The 22,808-nt window shown below is 45.3% G+C and overlaps 1 protein-coding gene across 1 annotated transcript in view; it reads right to left on the minus strand.

The window, feature by feature from the left end:
- EFHC2 (EF-hand domain containing 2) overlaps positions 1-22,808 on the minus strand; it is an 86,333-nt gene that overhangs the window by 35,712 nt on the left and 27,813 nt on the right. Inside the window, exons 8-10 of the mRNA XM_083172666.1 lie at positions 16,554-16,719; positions 8,436-8,578; positions 4,494-4,690 (exon numbers count right to left, since the gene is read on the minus strand). Of these exons, the coding sequence (XP_083028792.1) occupies positions 4,494-4,690; positions 8,436-8,578; positions 16,554-16,719 (506 nt within the window). The remainder of the gene's footprint in view (positions 1-4,493; positions 4,691-8,435; positions 8,579-16,553; positions 16,720-22,808) is intronic.

A 22,808-nucleotide genomic window follows, 5' to 3' on the forward strand; every position in this document is an offset into this window, starting at 1 on the left:
GATAGTGTCATACAATTAATTCTGTGTCATACCTCCCAACTGTCCCGCTTACCGCGGGAACGTCCCGATATTCGGGGACGTTCCCGCGTCCCGCCCGGGGCAGCCATTGTCACGCGGTAGGGGGGGGACAGTTGGGAGTCCCCCCAGCCTGCCAAGAATAGATGCTGACGAGCGGCGAAAGTTGGGAGGTATGGTTTTATCCCTTTAAAAGATAAGACTTTAACTATAAAATTTGAAGAATTAAAGCTGTACTGAATGTATTGTTTATTAACAGACTTATGATAGATTGATAAGGCAGGTGTAAAAACATGCAATTATTAGTCAATATTTTTACCCAACGCTTGTGCAAGCGAAATGAAGTCATCATCAGTGAAATTGTAACACAAATTGTTTGCAGTGACAAACTATGGGCCATGGTGCCATTGGCTGAGTACAGTAAGGGTGTGTTGACATAATTGTACTGTACCTGAGATATACCTGGATACAGAGGCATGTACACCTCTCAGGGGGCATAGCTCCTGCAGTTGTTTGCAGGGCTGGTGCACAGGGTGGTGATCATGATGATGATGACAATCAGTAGCTCTATTTAGCTGCTTTTATTGGCTTTGTAAAGTGACAACTCCATATAACAATTCTTAATTCATTAGTATGTATGCCTGCTGTATTTCATGACGTTTCAGCTACCTATTCACATTAAAGATATTAATATTTCATTTAATTTCATAAAAAGCAATTACATTTCATTTATATTTATGCTTATATTTAATTATATGTTAAATGGTGAATTACTTTCAATGCGGGCGGGGCAGATGTATTAACAAGATATAAATGCAAGGGTAATAAAGAGAGATAAACGTCCAGCCAATCACCTGCTAACTGCCATGTTACAGGCTGTGTTTGAAAAAAGTCAGTAAGGAGCTGATTGGCTGGATGTTTATCTCTCAATGGGGCAGATGTATTAAGCCTTAACAAGAGATAAATGCAAGGGTGATAAGGAGAGATAAACACCCAGCCAATCAGCTCCTTACTGACTTTTTTCAAACACAGCCTGTAACATGGCAGTTAGCAGGTGATTGGCTGGACGTTTATCTCTCTTTATCACCCTTGCATTTATATCTTGTTAAGGCTTAATACATCTGCCCCTTTATCTTTTAAAATGTGTCAGTGAGTAATGAGTGTACCTGTGCACCAGGCGGGTGACTGGGAAAATTTTAACAGTGTGGGGTCCTGAGGTCCGAGTTTGAGAACCACTGCTCTACTGTAGTAGTTGATTGGTTTCTCTGGGCAGATGTTACATCTTCCTTTATAGATTTTCTTACTTTACTCATTTACTTAATCAGAAGGTTAATCACTTATTTAGTGTAACATATAGAAGGGTACATACATGTTGTTATATGTGAAGTTGATGTACTTGCCTTTTAAGCAAAACAGGCTTTAAAAAAATGATATCAATGTAAAAATATTAAAAACAAAATTCAGTGTAAAATAATTGGCACATATTTTGAAATGCCAACCAGAAATGTAAATGATAAATGCCTATATTTGAAAGTACGGTTAAGGAATAAAATTAGCTGTTTCTGGCCAGAAAAATGCATTAATAAACCATGGAATGTCGCTGGAGAATAAATTGCAATGTTTGGCCCGCTATGCCGCCTGGTTATGTTTTTATAGATTGTGAATATTTTAAGATAAAGTGTATAAACTTTTCTTATCTTGTTAACTTTCTAGCCAAGCTCAACTTTCAGATGATGTTTAGGATTTTTGAGTGGATATTTTTAACTGTCACATTTGAGCCAATGTCAATGCCTTGGGTAAGAGCCGATGTGGAATGGAATGTGGAGTTATGTGGTATATTATGTTACCTGGTATCTGCCATGTGATAGCTAACATTGTTTCCACAGCATATTTTTACATTTATTAAAAGTGTTTTTGTTTTGTTTTTTTATTTGTCAAGGAATTTATTTTATTCAACATAAAAATATTTTTGTGTAAAAAAAAAAAATGGAATAAATTCAATGTGTTCTTTTTTTACCTGAGTATCTTACTAGGGTTGGCGCACCTTTTTTCCAGTTATTTAAAAAAAAAAATACTTCAGGTAGGATAACATTAACCCATTGGTAGCAAATCAGAGCACTAGACGATTTGTAGTACAAATGTGCAGCCAATTAGAGTATTATAACCAGTGGTGGTTTTTACCTATGGGCTGGAGGGCTGCAGCCCCCCCAGGTAAAATCCGCCACTCTCTCTGCCTAAAGTGAACCCATATGCATTTTGTGAGACTGCTCTGGCTTCACTCTGACTGTGAAGTCCGACCTGCCAGTCACTCAAGGCATCTCATTGGGAGGTGTTCCCTCCCACCAGGATGCCTCTCTTTGCGCAAATGCGCAGCAGCCCCCAAAACGGGTTCTGCGCATGCGCAGTACCGTGGACCACACTGCGCATGCACCGGAACCTGGGGACCTGATCAAGCCAGCGCATGCGCAGTATGTATGAAGTTACTGCACATGCGCTGACCCTGTGCAGGGGACCCGAGAGCACGCGCGGCAGTGGACGGCTGGATGTGGACGGTAGAGGCAGCAGAGTAGCAAATTGAATGTTTGAAGAGCCAAGCAACAGTGACTTATAAAGAGGCTGCCTAAGTTCCCTTTACAACAGTACGAGTAGCAACACTGGACCTCTTTCAAATATGGTTGAAACTGACATAATTACAGCTCTCCACAGATGCACAACCAGGAATATGAAAGAAGTATGACACAAACATTACAGTAGGGATGGCCATCAGTGTGCTCAATGGTTACAGTTCATGATATTGAACTAAGCAATGTTGAACATTTAATTATTTAATTCATGTTTTTTACCACCAAAGGTCATGCATGTGCGAAAGTGATTTCACCTGTGCTGACCTCAGAGACAGAATCTGCGGGGCAGGTTTACTCTACGCTTGTGCAGTGAAACTAGGGCTATGGCTTCTCCTTTGTTCTGATGAGCAGCGCAAATTTGCGCTGGCGCTGCGTCTCACTGTGCTGTTTGTGAAGGTGAGCTGACTGAAAGCTGAGCCCAGCTTGGTCAATAAGCAAGATGGGCCAGCCCAGCCCTGTCTCAGTACAGATACATTGTGAAAGACTGAATAAGTGCCAGCTGTGCTAGTAGCCTAGTAGCTCTGTGCTGCGTAGGGTAACTGCAGCAGAGCACACTGTCGTGGTGATCTATGTCTATGGTAAACCAGTGGTGGGATTCGGCCACTTCGCACCGGTTCTGCAGAACCCGACACCTAATGTACTATCGGTTCTGCAGAACCATTTGCTAATGAGTGCCAGCTGCGCTGCTCACATGACAAACCTATTTTTTTTTATAAACTTACCCTGCCATGGGTGGCCGTTCCATTCCATGATGTAGCATGGGCAATCATTCAAACAGATGGTCCTACAGGGCTCCCGTGCGAGCCCTGTACAACCACCTGTTATGTGATTGGTTGCAGTCACATCACGTGAGCGCCACTCATATTGTGTAGCGAGGAAGCGCCATAGGCACACTGAGGAAGGAAGAAGAACATTGAAGCGGTAAAAAGGTAAGAGAAAAATTCATTAATGGCTGGTCCATAAGAGGGCAGGCATGGCTGGACAAAAAGAAGGCAGGCATGGCCAGACAAAAAGGGGACAGGAATGGCTGATTAATAAATGGGCAGGCATAGCTGGATAATAAAAGGGGCAGACATATGGATGTCTGGACAATAAGGAGGCAGACATGGCTGGACAATAAGCAGGGGGCAGACATATGGATGGCTGGACAATAAGCAGGGGGCAGCCAGTGGGACTTCAAAGGTAAGTTAGTGAAAGCAGAAAAGACTGCAAAGGGGATACTGGGGGCCATGGGTGCCTGGAGAATTGATGGGAATACTGGGGGCTACTGGGGGGACTTATATATCTTTTAGTATACTTAAAATGGTCATTAAACCCATCTGCTGGAGGACATTGAGAGTTCTATCAATGGCCAATAACCATCCTTACATTACAGTAAATGGCAGGAAAGTGTAAAAGACAAGTAAGCAAGTCACTTGGAGCCTCTGAAATGCAAATAAAACAAGTATAAAACTATCAATTGTAAATGATAGAGTACAGTGAAATCTTGCGTTAAATTACAGCAGCAGCAGTTTGACTTCACTTGCAATACTGGGGGCATCTAATATGCATAAAACCAATTCTTCGGGCCTGCTACTGTCATCATCATCATCATCATCATAAGTACCTGCAAGTTATCTCCCCCTCAACGGGATCATTTGAGCTTTTGCTGCAGCCAGTTTAGCAGATTCATACTGACTTTCATTTGTAAATGGCCACTGCACAGTTGTAGTGTAATATTGTCGTAACAAACTTCTAGTCACCCAGTACATAGTAGCTTACTCTCTCCATCATAACCACCTGAGCACTCTGAGGCTTATGGCATTGACAATTTGGAAGAGAAGCAAATGAAAATATTCATAGAAATATGCTGACCTCGTTTACATTCTTCTCCATGTAGTTGAATACATATTCATCTGCATCCACTAAAATAAAGTTGTATCCATGAAAATTAACCCTGGCTCCAACGAACAGGTCTGCAGCCTTGAAGTATTCTGACATTTCGCTCTTGAATAACTCTTGTCCAGGTTTCTTAACACGACATCTTTCTAAAAATTTGCCACCCAGGATGCCTAGGAAACATGATTTGTTATAAAAGGTAAGTACTGTAGCTGCTCACAGCATTGCATGACGTCAAACGCCTGCATTGTCTTGCAAAATGGCCGCAAATATAAGTCAGTCTCCAATAACTATATATATAGTGGTCTGTAGAAATCATTTGATGGTCGGCAGTCATCGAATGATTTCGGCCCCGCATGCAAGGCTGCGAATGGATGTTTATACTAAAAATCCACTCGCATGCCTGTGGATGAAATCATTGAGCGGGCGGCGGAGCAACCGCACCCCCCGCAGCCTCCTCGGGTCCCCCCCCTGCGCCCTCGAGCGGGAGGCGGACAGTAATGCGTCCGCCTCGCCGCCCCACCGCCCGGATTCTGAGACGCGCGTGCGTGGGGGACGTCTCAGTCAGATAGCGGCGCCGTGTTGCTGGCGATCCGCCAGCAGCGCAAAGACAAGACCCGATACATCTGTATACAGGGCTTTAGTAAAACTACAGTACATGTGTTTACTAAAGACTAGCTGACCCACCGCCGTTGCCCAGGAAAACCTAGGGTGTTTTTTAATTTCCAAAATTGCTGTCAAATTTAATATTATGCTGCGCCAAAGGCCCAAAATAGTATTTTTTTTAAACCTCCACAATAATGTTAGAATGTGTTTGCATTGATACTTGGGCCCTTATTCTAGTTGATTCGGTCGGATGTGTATTTTCGGACAGGAACCGAGTGTTCTTAGCCCCGCCTTCCGTACGGATAGCTCACACCGTCCGAATGCGGTAAGACGCCGACCGAACGGACCGCGAGTGGATTTTTCATGTGAACACCTCCTCCATCTGTGGGAACCTCCCCCATCATTCGATGGTCGCCGACCATCTAATGCTGGACTGAATGGTCAGGCAGCACCGAGTGCTCCAGACCACTTGGGCATTTCTCCGTGCAAAAGCAGGGATATGGGCGGGCAGCTGGCATCCGGCTATGTCATATGTCCGTCCCCCACACGTGCGTCGCGGCCGGATTACCATACGTATGCCCAGCGTTTTCATGGGAACGCCCATGAAACGTGGGGCGTACGCATATGGTAATGAGCCCAAACAGCCCTTGACGCCCCTCTCCACCCCCTGTTAGGATTGTTCCGACTTATCGTTTTCTGTACAGAATTCACACCCTATTCGTACGTGTGCAGCATTCGCACATGCGTAGATACGCCTCTGCACAAGCGCAAACACCAACCATCGGCTGTCCGTCTGCATTCGGAGCCATCCGACTCAACCAGAATAAGGCCCTCAATGACAGCAATGAAATCAGGTGTGGTGTTGTTGTATGAATCACACCGCTCCTGACTTGATAGCTTGTGTGTGTTGATGAATTGCACATCCACTCCTGAGATTTAGCACCTATAATGCATTTATTTTTTGTGTGTGTTGTAGTGTATGTGGGTGTTTGTTGTACTGTGGGTGGTGTGTTATGTATGTGTGTGTGTGTGTGTGTGTTGTGTGTCTCTGTCCAATGTGTAAGTGTGTGAGGTGCGCTATGTATATAGTGTGCTGTGTGTGTATCTGTGCAATGTTTAAGTGTGTGTGTTATGCGTTTGTGTATCTGTGCAATGTTTAAGTGTGTTTGTGTGTTGTACTGTTTTTGGGTGTGTGTTGTAGTGTATGTGGGTGTGTACAACCAGGGCCGGTGCAAGCCTCCCCCCCCCCCCCCAGGAAAATCCCCCCCCAATTTGTAAGGATACGGTCATTAGGTCTACACCAACTAGGTCGACAAGCATTGGGTTGACACCACTAGGTCGACTGGCAGCAAGGTCAACATGGGTTTAGGTCAACATGGGTCAAGGTCGACAGGGGTCTAGGTCAACATGGGTCTAGGTCGACAGGTCATAAGCTCGACACAAGCATTAGGTTGATGTGGGCTAGGTCAACAGTCAAAATGTCGACATTTTCACTGGTTTTTGAGCCGACATGTGCAGACAGGCGGAATTTCATGCCCTACCATCCACTAGGGCATGAATGGAGAATAAAATAGTGTGCCGAGCGTAGCAAGGCACCGTGCTGGAAGCATGCCTCGATGCGAGGGGATGCGATGCACTTCAAACTGTGTCCATGTCGACTATGTCGACATTCGGGTAAAAAAAACAGTGAAAAACCCCATGTCGATGTTTTGACTGTCGAACTTGCCCATGTCAACCTAATGCTTGTGTCAACCTAATGTCCTGTCGACATAGACCCATGTCGACCTAGAGACATGTCGACCTTGACCCATGTCGACATTGCTGCCTGTCGACCTAGTGGTGTCGACCCAATGCTTGTCGACCTAGTTGGTGTAGACCTAACAACCCACACCCTGTGTAAGTGTGTGAGGTACGCTACGTACAGTATATAAGTGTGTGTAGTGTGCTGTGTGTGCATATGCGGTGTACTGTGTGTGTGTGTGTGTGTGTGTGTGTGTGTGTGTACAATGTGTGATGTGTGGTATATGTATATCCCTAATTATTCCTAATTGTTTAAAGCCTCCACCATTATGTTAGATTGTGTTTGCATTCATACTCAATGACAGAAAATAAATCAAGTGTGGTCAGTGGTGTGGCTAGGTGCCACGGTGCCCGAAGCAAGGGCATGTTTTGTGCCCCCCCCATTTGTAGTAGGCGGGGCTCTTGTGTGGCAAAAAGGGGGCACGGCCTAACATTTTTGGGAACTTTGTAATATCCATTACACATAAAGCCACAGGCCGGAATGCCAATTACACATGAGGCCACAATTGATGCCCATTACATACTCTATAGGAAACTGTAATGCCCATTACATACTATATAACAAACCGTAATGCCCATTACACATATGACACATAAGTGCCACTTGCCTACATGCTTATTGGCAGGGGGGACTGAAATTGCCCGTTGCCAGGGGGGACTGAAATTGCTTGTTACCAAGGGGGACTAAAGTAGCTCATTGCCAAGGGGGACTAAAATTGCTCGTTGCCAAGGGTGACTGAAGTTGCTTGTTGCCAAGGGGGACTGAAATTGCTCATTGCCAAGGGGGACTGAAATAGCTCGTTGCCAAGGGGGACTGAAAGTGCTCGTTGCCAAGGGGGACTGAAAAAGCTCATTGCCAAGGGGGACTGAAATTGCTTGTTGCCAAGGGGAGAGTAAAATCCTACTGCATCAGCTCGCTCTGACAGCCAGGCAGAGAGAGAGAGGTGCATTGCCCTGCTGTCTGCCGCTATTTTCAAGTCTCCCGCTAGACCACTAGCCAATAGGTGCTCACAGTCCAGCAGCCACCAATGCTGCTCCTGATTGGCTGCTGGACTGCAAAGCGGGAGAACTTGAATTTGTGTCCTGACTTCTCCGCCACCTGGCCGTGGCTCACACAGCTGATATTGTGAGCTATGGCCGGGTGGCGCAGGAGTCAGAACACAGGAGTCATTGGGCGGGGGAAAGGGCGAGCTGGGCGGGTGAGGGAGCGGATGGCAGAGTGGCTCCCTGTGATCTTTCGGCACCCTTGCTAAGCCCCTTCGTCATCTGTTTCCCAGATCATCAATCTTTTTCCAGATCATCAATGAAGGCAAATTGAACCTTGGTGTGTTTTACATTTCTAAGTGAAATTTCCCAAAAACGGCTGTGAGGTGCATACCACCAGGTCCAGAGGTACCTTGTTGCTGAATTTGGCAGCTCTGAGTGCTATGGTGTCTTCTCAATGTGATAGACATGCACACACACTCTTCAACTTATTATATACATGATGATAAAACAGTTTAGTGATAATACCTGAGTTTCGCTGTGGTGGCTCAAAAACAACTATGGTGTCATCACTTAGGAAATAGGAGATGATGAACTTTCTTTCTTTATCAATTGGATTGTCAGTGATAAGTTTTGCAACAAACCTTAGAATATTGCTTTCCAGGCCATTCCTAATGAGAGGGAAATGATTGGGAAGTTAGATTTATTTTTAGAACATGCACAGTACCTGCGAAAAAAAAAAATTCTATATATCTGTCTGTCTCTCTGTGCACTGGTACTGTGGCACACTTAAAAGCCTGTTATGGGAACTATAATTATTAAATTTCAGTGCGGACACCATTTACCCAATGCCTGAACATTAACTGAGATGCAGCTTTATCCTCCTGACCTTGCTCACCATACAAGAAAATAGGAATATTGGGCCTGATTCAGTATCAGTTCTAGAAATGCAAAAATCAGGTGATTTTCTCAACAGCGTTAAGGAGGCATTGTCTGGACAACAGAAGCCTGTCTGGACCATTTTTCGGTGCGCCTGCATAACACCACACGCAGCCGCTACAACCCAAAAGATGGCTGTGAAGGCAGGGGGCAACCCTTATCGCTGCGGCCACTGCACTTTCTGTGATATGGTCGTAATGTAATTGTTATCGCAGGGCAGACCTTTTTACGCTGTGTGGGCTCCAGCATGCAAACTGCAGTTATTTTAGCAAAACTGCAACTGATACTGAATTATCCCCATAGTCAAATGGTCGACAATAACAATGTCGACATTCATAATATTTACACCTCAAAAGTGACAGTTATGTTAAAATGTAGTTATGACAATACGTAGTGTGGCAGAGACAGCATTCCCCCACATGAAAGTAATGTGAAGGATCCAGACCAGGTGTTGGTAGCAGTAGCAGAATCCCAGGTGTGTAATCAGCAGCACCTCGTGTTCCACAGCAGAGTCACCTTGCTCTTGATGTGGAATATCTTCCGGAGTGATAGGCCGGGGGTGTTAGCATAGGGACTATTGGAGCCTTTTAAGAGTCTGCTATGCTGAGAGAGCCTACTGCCTGTAATACTGACTGCATGTGGATTGAACAAATATCATAATCTGAGACCTTGTGTTTGTGATCCTTGTCACAGCTGTCATTAGGATTAGGCAAAGAAGGGGAGGTTAGGGTTTTGCACTAAAGGGAAGGATAGGGGTAAGGATTAGGGTAAGGAATAGAGGTAGAAATACTCACCTGGTGGTCAGAGGATCAGAGGCCTGTACTGGAAGTGATGCTATAAGAGCAAGTCACCACTGGGCCACCATGGACGATATGTCCACATTCTAGCATGTTGATATTTCATCATTGTCTAATGTACATTACGAATGTTGGCATGGGCAACATTCAAATTCTGTCTATGTCAACATTCTCATGTGGACACTATATGAATGTCGATGTGGCTGTCGATATATTGTATGCAACTCAAGCAAACATTCTCATTTAGGGGGTATTTCTAGTTCACTCTTTCTGACAAAATCCTTCTTAGATGGACAAAACCATGTGCACTGCAGGTGGGGCAGATGTAACATGTGCAGAGAGAATTAGATTTGGGTGGGGTTTTACTTCAAAGTGAGATCTATATTGCAGTGTAAAAATAAAGCAGCCAGTATTTACCCTGCACAGAAACAAAATAACTCACCCAAATCTAATTCTCTCTGCGCAAGTAACATCTGCCCCACCTGCAGTGCACATGGTTTTGTCCAACTAAGAAGGATTTTGTCAGAAAGAGTAAACTAGAATAAGGCCCTTAGTTCCTTGCACACTATACTCCAACAATTGTTGCCTTTTTTGCTCAACTTTATTGGCTGCATATAGAATATTGCACACAGCATAATGAGGTATAGACACTGCTCAGCCAGCCAGTCTGCAAACAGGACCATTGTATTGGTAACACGGTAAATAAACATTTAAAAACACAGACGGTCCCAGGAAATTAGGAACAGATGGTCTTTTGTGTCTCTCTTTCCAAAAATCTGGATCCCAAACAAATTGCTTTGCTAATTAAGGTAATTAATTCCCATATGAGGGCATTGCATGTGTTTTATAGCCACATGAAGGGACACATTGATTGCTTGATATACATGGCAGTTTTTACTTTGTGCCATAAAACAAGCAGATAGAGGTAGTACAGTACTGTAAGCTGATCAAGAGCTGCATGCCTCAGAGGAAAAGCCGATATTGTACATTTGTGACATCATTGCTCTTGTAGTGTGATGGTTATGTAAAGGATGGTGGATGATGATATAACAGTGTATATAGGCACAAAGATAATGGCAATGTGTACAGTATAGGATCACAGATAAAGGCAGTGTGTATTGGTACAAAGATAACGGCAGTGTGTGTAGACACAAAGATAACAGCAGTGTGTATGTCACAGAGATAGTGGCATTGTATATAGGTACAAAGATAACAGCAGTGTGTATAAGCACAAAAACAATGGCAGTGTGTATAGGCACACATATAATGGCAGTGTGTATAGTCACAAAGAAAAAAGCAATGTGTATAGGTACAAAGATACCGGCAGTGTGTATAGTCACAAAGATAAAAGTAATGTGTATAGGTACAAAGATACCGGCAGTGTGTGTAGTCACAAAGATAAAAGTAATATGTATAGGTACAAAGATAACGGCAGTGTGTATAGTAACAAAGATAACGGCAATGTGTATATGCACAAAGATAACGGTAATGTGTATAGGCACAAAGATAACAGCCTAGGAATGGCTTTGGTGTGTATAGGAGCAGAAATGACAGCAGTGTGTATAGGCCATGAAATGATGGCATTGTGTATAGACGTCACAGAAGGGACGGCAGTGTGAATGTGCATTAGGACACTGGGATGATCAAGGCAGTACAATGTGTGACAGTTAGGAAAACAGTTAAAAAGAAGAAACCCAATACAGGTGTTCATCTTTGATATAAGGCTTTTAGCCATTTCCTTAGTTTGCAGGGGACTGTGCACACAGGCTGCATTTTACAGCGGTCTGTCAAAGTGGAATTTCAATGATAACTTGCCTGCATGTTGCAACTCACTATACAGCAATGTACATGATAAATTCAAATATAATACCCTTACTTTATTTAAGATTAAATAATACAACAATATTATATTTAGTACTGGTACTAATTATTGGATAAAGTTGAACGGAAACACACAGCTCGCTCTTATCCATGACTTTGCACCAAGGAGCCTGGGGGTTATTCAGGCCTGATCGATGTGGTGCGAATTTCCACAGTGACCTATTATCTAATGAATGCGCATTTGTACCGATCACAGCACACATGGGCAATGCCAAACAGTGACAAAAAGCTGTCATTTTTTTAAATCGCAATGTGTAAGCTGTTTGACTGACAGGTAGCTGGCATTTGTGGGTGGTGCCTGGACGTTGTCTGGGAGTGTCAGGGAGAAATGCTCCAGCTCCAGGCTCGATCAGCCTGTTTCTATCGCACAGGTAGAGTAGGTTCTGGGTTACACACACACTGGGAAAACCATTTGATGGTGAGTGAGTCGCATATGGACTTGCAGCTAGCCGCCGATCAACCTGATTTTCAGAAGCGATTTGCAGCCTTGCACAGGGCGGGGTTTCTCTCTGGTGGGGAGGTGGCTATCTGATCACAGGACTCTGCAATTTCTCAAAACAGCGATCAGGTCTGAATAATCCCTCGGAATCAGAGATGTATGCCATCGGTAATTTACTACTCAGCGGCTCTTGGGAATATGCAAATGTCACAGCCGCTGAGATTTGTATTTAGTTGCCCACTGGAGACGTCACACATCCACTGCTATTGTACCAGAAGCAGACAGTGGACCTACATCGGCTGATAGCAGCATGGCTGTTTGAAGTAAGACTTTATTATTGTGTACGGAATGGATCACATGTAAAAGCTGTGATATGCCCCAAAATGGTTCTAGCATACTTGTGTTTGAGTCGACACTCCCACTTTGCCTTCCACAAACGCCCACTGTCTGCAGCCGCCATCACTAGACCATCGCACACATCTCTGAATCAGGCCTAAAGTGCATAGGACGTAGACATAGTCAGCCACAAAGAGGTCTCAAAATAATCACAGACCACCAGTGATCATTGGCACGTGTGTGCTAAGCACAAAAGCTGTTGTACTATCAAAAAGGGAATCACACACTTTTTACGCCGCCTGTCTGCTCTAAATGAACACCAGAGTCTACTGTCGGATGAGTCAGAAGATAAAGCTCAGTTCTGTCAGCTAGTACAGTAGGCATATTCTAAACAACACTAAAAATGCCTTAGCCATGAGGTCTGCCTGACAAAAATAGAGCAGACAAAAGTTTAAAAGAGACAAAAATAATAGTCTTTGTACTGTATTATGTGAATATGAAGCATACTCCCGAAGCCAAACCAGGCCACTTGTACTTGTCAGTCAATACATTTTCCACAGCAATGTGAGCCAGAAAACTTCACTCAGCAAGGTAATTGTATTACAAAGTGGCCGCAAACACCAAAATAAACAACATGAATAATGAATTTATATGTTCGCACTTAGTGACCGGAACAATTGGGCATATGTACAGTATACTGTATAGAGGAATAAAATTCCTAATATTATGTCTGATATTTACTGGTGGTGTACGACTGCTAATGAGAACAAAGTTGAGTGTTAAATCCTCAAACAAGCAAGTACTGTGTGCCTTTATACATGGTTAATAAGTGGCAATATAGGGTTAATGCATGTATCAAGAGATACCACAAAAGCTCTTCATAGGGAAAACCAAAACAATAAAAAGGGCACATTTTCAAACAAAGCAGCTGCACGATAACATCCACACTGATTCCAGTGTTCTGAAAGAAATCACTGATAAATATGCCAGAGAACGAGGGCGAACAAGCCTATGGTCCTAGAGATAAGCTAACCGATGCTGTTCATACCAAGGTAATAATAATTAAAACTGAATCTTCTTGTAAATATTATCTGGTAATGCAAGAATAAGTTAGCACCCTATTTTTAAATATTGCTCCCTTATAAATACTGTGCCACTGTATTAGTAGATAAAAAAATGCACTATTGGTAATAAACCTAAACAGAAGAATTACAAATAATTACCAGAGAACACTTAAAGAATACTTAATCCCTTCCCTCATTCCCAGCTCAATCCAATGCAGACCAATGAGATTTGGAAAAAAAAAACCACTAAATAAAACACACAAATAACACAAACCACCAGCAGTGCAATGAGATACAGTAAAATAAGCTAGTAGGGTTTGCTTATAGTTGGACAGCCAATCGGTGCTTTGTATTATCTCCAAGATAAGACACAGCCAATCAGCCATAAAAAAGTATTGGTGTTCATGGAGTTTAACCTTTATCTAGCAGTAGCTAGAATTAGATTGGTTGCTATGGGCAACATCTCCACTTCTAAAAACCTGCACCTTTGTTAATTATACTCCATACACTCTGGCATATACTAGCAAACAAAAAAAGATAACCGCAAATAGCACCTTACAACTTCTAGTAGAACACATGACTACATTTGTTTTCTTTTATCACTGTGGAGATCATTGACGTGCGCTTACCCCTGCATCCATTATTGCAAAGTACCGATTTTGTACTTTGTGCATGTATACACAAATGGGTCCTTCGTCACATTATACGGTACCAGTATCAGACATTATTGATTTCGGGGCCGGAAGGGGAACAGGGAGGGGGCCACAATGAGCACCATTAGGAAAAACGGAGACGTGTCCCCACTGTTTAGGGAGTGGGGAGAGGCCAGGGTTCTCCGTCATAGGATGGAGATTTCTTGTCCTCTGCAATGGGGCCATCGTGGATGCCACAGGCATCCCAATGGTGAGTGCTTTGTTTAGTTGCTGTGTCCTAGGATACAAGTCAGATCACTACTGCAGTAGAAGAGACTGAAGTAGTCTTGCAATGATTTAAACCAACCTCATCCAAATGAGCCACCTACTACTAATGGTCCCCATACACGTACAATTGCTGGGTGCGATGAGGTGCGCGCTCCTCTCACACATCTCATCGCACAGCTCAAAAAGTATGTGCTGCACATACTTTTCGTACTAGATCTCATCTCATTGCATTGCAAAACATATGCGATGCGATCTAGTTCACATTGTATACTATAATTGTACCGTGTATGGGCACCTTAGCAGTGCAGTTGCAAACTTAAAGAAACCATATCAGTTGCAGATAAACCAAAAAGTAGATGGATTTTGAGAATCCTGTCTACATATAAATGGACTATTTAATGGTCTATTCTGGTGATGTTGATTGACATCATTTGCAATAGCTCATGTGCTTTGTTATCCAGATATGAAGTCATGCTATGAAATACACATGCCATGGTTATCTATCACTGGGCAGAGCCTGGTATGTCAGCTAGTTATTAGTAAGCTTCAAAATATTCCATTTAGAATGGGAATCTAATAATTGGAACGAAAAAAAGGTTTTACATTTAAAAACGCAAATTAATATTGTGGAAGGGATAGCATCTTTTCACATGAAAGTAATGTGGAGGTTCCAGTCCAGGTTTTAGAGCAGAAGCAGCAGCAATATAAACTATTATCGCCCCCCCACGTGACCTTATATAATTTTATCTTGTTCACTTGTTGATCCAATTATACAGTACCCTTTTTTAAAGTAGCCTCCTTTTTCCTTTGCATGTCCCATACCTCTATCAGGGGTAGATTTATTAAGCTCGGTGAAGTGATAAAGTGTCTGGGTTTTTATCACCGGCAAATCAGCCTCACAATCCTACCTGTAATTTTTCAAACCAAGCCTCACAGTTAGGAGCTGATTGGCCGGTGATAAAAACTTCACCGAGCTTAATAAATCTGACCCTCACTGAGAGGGTTTTGGTGCTATAATAGCTGCCCAGGTGATAGGTGGGGGTGTGGCAGGGGTGGATTTAAGGGGGGGGGGGCAACCGGGTGGTCGCCCCCCCCCCCATGGCCAGTGGAATCACTGCGGGGGGGCAAGGGGTATACTCCTCACTGCCGCCAGCCGCATCTGCACCCGCACCTAGTAATGATTGTAGTGATGATGGGGAGGTGATGACGCCACCTCTCTCACCCAGTAGCTGATATAGCGGGGCTTTCTCGCCCCATCCTGCCATCCTATAGGCTGGTGGGCTGCAAATTAGGTGGTTTGCCAACCTGATTGCTCACAGACAGTGTGGGGTGGGCTGTGTCTGCAGCACTGCCCGGCGGGGACACTGTGGGTGTGTGCCCGGTTTCAGGATAAAGTCGCCTGATGAGAGGGAGCAGCCACAGCCTGGAGCTCCCTTGTGTGTGCATTGTCCGGCTGCTGGTGTGTCCGGCTGCACATACAGTGTGTTTATATGTGTGATATACTATGTATGTATTTTGGGTGAGCTGTGTGTGATGTGAAATGTACATGTGTGTTTGTGGTGTGCTATGTATATGTGTACAATGCAGACCCCCATGCAGGGTTTTTGCTTTCACTTTTTTTTTTTTTTTTTTTATTATTATTTGGGGGGGCAGTCTTACAATGGTAGGAGTCAGGAATGGGAAGGGGAGGAGTCAGGACTGGAGGGGGAGGGTCAAGTTTAAACAGTAAACCGCCCGCCCTAGAAGAGAAGTCTCCAGGCAAAAAAGGCGGACCTTACTAGATGGCATCGGCCGGGCGGACTCGCGAGATGATGACATCATCACACGAGTGTCATGCTGCGGAGGCGGACGGGGGACGCGGTAGTAGGTACTAGGCTGGCCTGGCCACTGGGGAGAGGATGGAGGCTTTTTCAGATACCCGGATTCCGGGAGAATCCCGGAATCGGGGAGACTGAAAAAGCCTCCTTGAGGGTTGCCACCCAAAACGGGAGAATCCCGGAAATCCAGGAGAGGTGGCAACCCTAGCTGTACCCATACATGTTTATGCTGATTCCCTGGTAAACTGTTTTGCCTGCTACAAATAAAGACCAAGACTTCATCTTTATCCAGTGTATGTGATTCCTTGTCACAATATGTATGTATGTATGTATGTATGTATGTATTATAATTTCCTGTATATTTTCTGTACAACTACAAAAGGTCAAGCCAATGAAGTGATCAGTACAGAGAGTTTACATTAAGTATAATCTGAATTATAGAAGCCACACTACCTGTCTTTTTCCATAAATTTGATGAAATCCCGCTGTGGTGGTTTTGGCAGCAGTCCCAAACAAGAACAAAGCGAATCTTCCTCTGAACCAAAGCCATTGTAGGGTGGAATCTGCTTTTCAACTCTTACAGGTTGGGAAGCTGTGTGCTGCATCGGAGTGAAGTCCTCTGCAAGGCAAAATAAAATGTAATGCTCAAAAATGAATGTCAATCAGTAAAGTAATTCACGAGTCAGTGGAGAATGCTGTTATCTCTAAATATAAAAGTCTAACTACAGTACTCCTCACCTCTATGAGGTGAAATACTACCAGTGACCACTAGAGGCCACTCGACAGCCAAATAACTCCTAATGTACTGTGTCCTGTGCTAAAAGATTTCATAGCAGAAACTGAAAGTTATTTTTACAGGGACACTGATCTGTTTCAACACTTGCTGGATATGGAGAAAGGGAGCTATGAAGACAGAGGTTGGAGGTAGGAGCAGATACTGTAGGTATTGGGGGTGTGGTGAAATTTATGGGATAAAAACTGTCACAGCTCAAAGTGAAAGTAAATTGCAGAAGCCATCATTTTGATGGGCTTTTAACTAGTATAAAATCAATAAAATACAATACATTTACCTACAGAGATGTAGGAAATCTCATTTGCTCTGATTTTCCATGAGTCTTTGGTAATAAAAGTGTGCATACTGCTAATACTGTATTTCTAAGGTGGAAATGGCAGTGTATAATGCAGAGCCAAGTGTTGCACCAAGATCATGGGAGATAAAAGAAATAGTGGTCATATTGAATATTAGGGATTTTGATCTGGGAGAAGTGAAGATAATATGCTAGAATTCAGAATCCTGGCAGGTGTTAACAATACCGACACCGACATCCCAATTACTGCCAGGAGAACGAGACCAGAATACCGACATCTATGAGAATTTTGAATCTTAACTTTTGGGATGCCGAATGTTAATATGTGGGGTGGGTTAGGCCGGGGAAGGGGGGTTAGGCAGTAGCGTGGGACTTAGGGTTAGGCTGGGGGGAGGGGGGGGTAGGGTTGGGCTCAGGGCCGTTTCTAGACAATTTAGCTCCCAGGGCGAAGAAATAAAAATGCGCCCCCCCCCCCCCCAAAAAAAAAACATAACATGGTATCATAGAAATTGCGCGCGCGCCTGAGGCGCGCGCCGAAATAGGGGGTGTGGCTTAATATAAGGCGTGGTCTAGCAGGAAAACAATTACCTTATAACACACTTTTGCAACCTGCATGACCAGACGCCAGACATTGGTTACTGCAGGAATTGTTATTGTCCTCCCGCACTTAAGTTGGCCGGCTGAAGGCCACAAAGTGACTTAGTACGCCTCACAGATCAAGGCCAAACAATGACAGGCTACTTAAATCATTATACACTATTTATCCGTGATGACAATTACCCATTACGCCGTACACTGTGATGACGATTACATATTACGCCGCACACCGTGATGACAATTACACATTATGTCGCAGACCATGATGACAATTACACATTACGCTGCACACCGTGATGCCCATTAGACCCCACACTGTGATGGCAATTACACAATACTCCCCACATCGTAATGCCCATTACACATTATGCCCCATGTGCCGCTGCTGCACAACTGATGCCGTTTACTAATATGCACCCACAGCGCCACACATATGCCCCCACAGTGCCACAAGTATATGCCCCCACAGTGCCAGCAGTGCCCCCACAGCGACACACATATGCCCCCACAGTGACACAAATATATGCCCCCAGTGCCACACATATGCCCCCAGTGACAGAAATATATGTCAGACAGAAACCCCCAACCAATCCTTTGTCATCGGTATAAAGCTACCAGATCTCCCATAAATATATGCCCCCAGTGCCACACATATGCCCCCAGTGACAGAAATATATGTCCCCACAGTGACACAAATATATGCCCCCACAGTGCTACACATATGCCCCCACAGTGACACAAATATATGCCCCCACAGTGCTACACATATATGCCCCCACAGTGACACAAATATATGCCCCCACAGTGCTACACATATGCCCCCACAGTGACACAAATATATGCCCCCACAGTGCTACACATATATGCCCCCACAGTGCTACACATATGCCCCCACAGTGACACAAATATATGCCCCCACAGTGCCACAAATATATGCCCCCACAGTCACACAAATATATGCCCCCACAGTGCCACACATATATGCCCCCACAGTGACACAAATATATGTCCCCACAATGCCAAACTCACTTTGTCTCTCCCTCTGCTGCCGCTGCTTCCGAGGGGAGGGGAGTGCATAGTGCCTCTCTCCTTCCCCTTCAGTGTGTACCTGAGCTGAGCCGTCAGCCATTCATACCTCGCGCCCGAGCTCTGATTGGCTGACAGCGGCAGCCCAGTGACGTGAGCGAGGGGAAGGAGAGACGCACGATGCGTTCCCCTCCCCTCTCCAGGGAAATCTCAGCCTCTGCTTCTTTTCTTGTGTCGTGCGTGGAGTCGGGCCGGCCGGGGAGACAGAGCGGCGGAGGAGGAGGCGGCGGCTACGGCGGCGTTGGAGGAGACTGCCGGGCGCCCTGGCTGTTTCAGAGGCGGACAAGCCGTGCGGCGCCCCGGGCTGCTGCACGGCTTGTCCGCCTCTAGAAACGGCTCTGAACTTGGGCTGCAGGGAGGATTAGGCTGTGGGGCAATGGGGGTTAGGTCAGAGAGAAGAAGTGGTACTGAAGTATGGCCTCTGGGGATGCTACTAAGGTTAGCCCCGTTTCTTAACCCCATTTCTAACTTGCTCTGGTAGTATGTCAGCGTGTTATTGGCAAGGCTCAGTAGTCACAGCAATTGGGACTGGGTCCTCTGTGTGCGATGTTCTTGCCAGACTAACAGAATTGGATGATGCCATCTTACCTATTGTCAGCTGACCAGTTTCTGACCAACTACACACAGCCTGAGCGCCAGTGGAAACCCCCAACCAATCCTTTGTCATCGGTATAAAGCTACCAGATCTCCCAGTGTCAGGCTCCCAGGGCCATAAGTTACACAGCTCTGTATGTTAGCCTTTTAACTGTGCTCCTTTGAGTAATCAGTACTTCAGAGCGGGCCCTAGCCTAAATGACGCCCTTGGCAAGATTTTGGCTGGTGCCCACTAGTTCTGCCTCTGACCCTGCTTTCCTTTCCCAGCACCATCAACCCTCATCATAGCAGTCATCATTTTGGTGCTCCTACCCGCAATATTTTAAATAGAAACAGTGTGTTCTTGCTGGGAAGGGGCATGGCCACACAAAAGTACCCCCAATTCGAATTATGCCACACAGTAGTGCCACTTTATTCACATTATATCATGCAATGGTGTCCCTTATTAACGTTACATCACACAATAGTACCACTTTACCTTATATACATTACTCCTCACATTATTCACATTATACCCTTAGAAAAACTGCCCAGCACACACTGCAACCCAGCACAAAGCAGTGTGTGCTGGGCAGAGGAGAAGAGCTGCAGCTGCTGCGGTCACTTAAGGGGAGGGGGCCCGGGGCCCCCACTGGGCCCTTCCATCAGACTTTGACCTGGGTAATTTGTACCCCCTACCCCTTCTCTCTGCACCCCTGATAATACCACACAGTAATGCCCCTTACACATGACACACATTATTAATGTCCTTATAACCATAATGCTCCTTACACATTATGCCAACCTTTATTAATGCCCTTCATACACATAATGACACACATAATGCCCCTTACACATATGTTGCACATTATTAATGCCCTTATACACATGACACACATAATGCCTGTTACACATATGTCGCACATTATTAATGCATTTATACATGACACACATAATGCCCCTTACACATATGCGAGAACTATTGCACAACCAACCCACCCACAGACAGCACTCGCACAGCCACTAACACTGTGACCTCTGCCTCTGCTTGTATACAGATGTTTCCTCATACATCTTGCCTCAATAGGCCATGCAGCTCCTGGCCAGTTCTGCTAACGTTGGGTGCCTTTTTTGCTGAAAATTTGTCTTATTTGCACACAAAAGGAGCTTCCAATGATTAAAATGATATGTGGCATGTCTATATTCTGTGTGCGACTGTGGCTGTATCTGCATACGGAATGCTATGTTACATTGATTTCCATGAATACACTATTTCATATGCAGATACAGCTTCACTCACACACAGAATATAGGCATGCTGCATATCATTTTAATCAGCAGAAGCTGCTGGTGCCCCTAGGTATTCCAAATGCCCATGGCAATTGCCTAGTTTGCCTATGCCTAAGGCCGGCTCTGCGGAGTACTTCATCATTCCTGATGATCTATTGCAGAACATCAGTGCAAGTCTGATATTCAAAATCATCAATAAAAGTCTAGTATTCCTGATCACCAGTGTAAGATCAATATTTATGGTCATCAGAGTGATCCTCTAACTACAGTCCGCTTCGCTCTTTGCTCCAATACCTCTTTTAGTGCTAGTACATATAACCCGGACAGTGGGTCGCGACCTGCCTGTAAGTTGCAGTGAAACCCATATCCCCTTGCAGGATTCCCTGGAGAAGACCACTGGGTAAGACTCTACGCATCAGTTCTAGAAACAGTCAGCTACCTGAAGCTAGTTTCTGTTTTCCATGTTCCTACCAGGAAGAAAGTGCCACTACTCCTCACGCTGCACACACACACACCAGTGGAATTGATTTTATATAGTGTGGCGAGCGCAGCGAGCCACCGAGCCCGAAGCGTGGCGAGCGGACACGGAATACATGTGAAGATATCCGCGTCCCCCCTCCGCGGGGCTCGCTGCGCTCGCCACGCCTCTGGCTCGCTGCGCTCGCCACACTATATAAAATCAACTCCATGCCGACATGGATAGTGGGGGTATACTCGCTGTGCTCGCCACGCTTTGGTGCTGGCGTTCATAGTGGCGGTGGCGTTAACAATGGGGGTGCATATAACATAGTAATCACCCATTAGGGTGCATGTACAATTAAAAATCGTTTTGATCACATCGATCGCATCGCATGCGACCAGATCGCATGCGATGCGATCGATGTGATCAAAATGATGGCAATAGATTAAAATCGCGGGTGCCGTGCTAGGAAACAAGTACCAAAACACTTGGGACGGCCATTACAATGGCATGCGATGCAACGCGATTACACCCGATTCTACATTGTACAGGCACCCTGATGGGTGATTACTATGTTACTATGTTAAAAGCACCCCCCACACTATCAATGGCAACCCGAAGCGTGGCGAGCTCAGCGAGCCCGCGAGGGGCGGCGGTACGTGTCCGACCTTTTCATACCCCCACTATCCACGTCGGCGTGTAGTTGATTTGATACAGTGTGGCGAGCGCAGCAAGCCACCGAGCCCGAAGCGTGGCGAGCGGACGCGGAATACATTATCCGCTGTGCTCGCCACGCTTCGTGCTCGGTGGCTCGCTGTGCTCGCCACACTGTATAAAATCAACTCCACGCCGACGTGGATAGTGGGGGTATAAAATGGTCGGAGGACGCGTACCGCCGCCCCTTGCAGGCTCGCTGTGCTCGCCACACTTCGGGTTGGCATTCATAGTGGCGGTGGCGTTAACAATGGGGGTGCATATAACATAGTAATCACCCATTAGGGTGCATGTACAATTAAAAATCATTTTGATCACATCGATCGCATCGCATGCGATCTGGTCGCATGTGAGGCGATCGATGCGATCAAATCAATGGCATAAGATTAAAATCGTGGGCGCCGTGCTAGGAAACAAGTACCAAAACATTTGGGACGGCCATTACAATGGCATGCGATGCGACGCGCTTACACCCGATTTTACATTGTAGAGGCACACTGATGGGTGATTACTATTTTAAAAGCAACCCACCCCCCCCTCCCCCACTGTCAACGGCAACCCGAAGTGCGGTGAGCGCAGGGAGCCCGTGAGGGGCGGCGGTACGTGTCCTCCGACCTTTTCATACCCCCACTATCCAGGTCTGCGTGGAGTTGACTTGATATAGTGTGGCGAGCGCAGCGAGCCACCGAGCCTGAAGCATGGCGAGCGTGAAGTTATCCGCTGTGCTCGCCACGCTTCGGGCTCTGTGGCTCGCTGTGCTTGCCACACTATATTAAATCAACTCCACGCCGACGTGGATAGTGGGGGTATGAAATGGTCGGAGGAAGCGTACCGCCGCCCCTCGCGGGCTTGCTGAACTCGCCACGCTTCGGGTTGGCGTTCATAGTGGCGGTGGCGTTA

Source organism: Crinia signifera, chromosome 2 (assembly GCF_055691185.1).
Source record: "Crinia signifera chromosome 2, ASM5569118v1, whole genome shotgun sequence".
Lineage (NCBI taxonomy): Eukaryota > Metazoa > Chordata > Amphibia > Anura > Myobatrachidae > Crinia > Crinia signifera.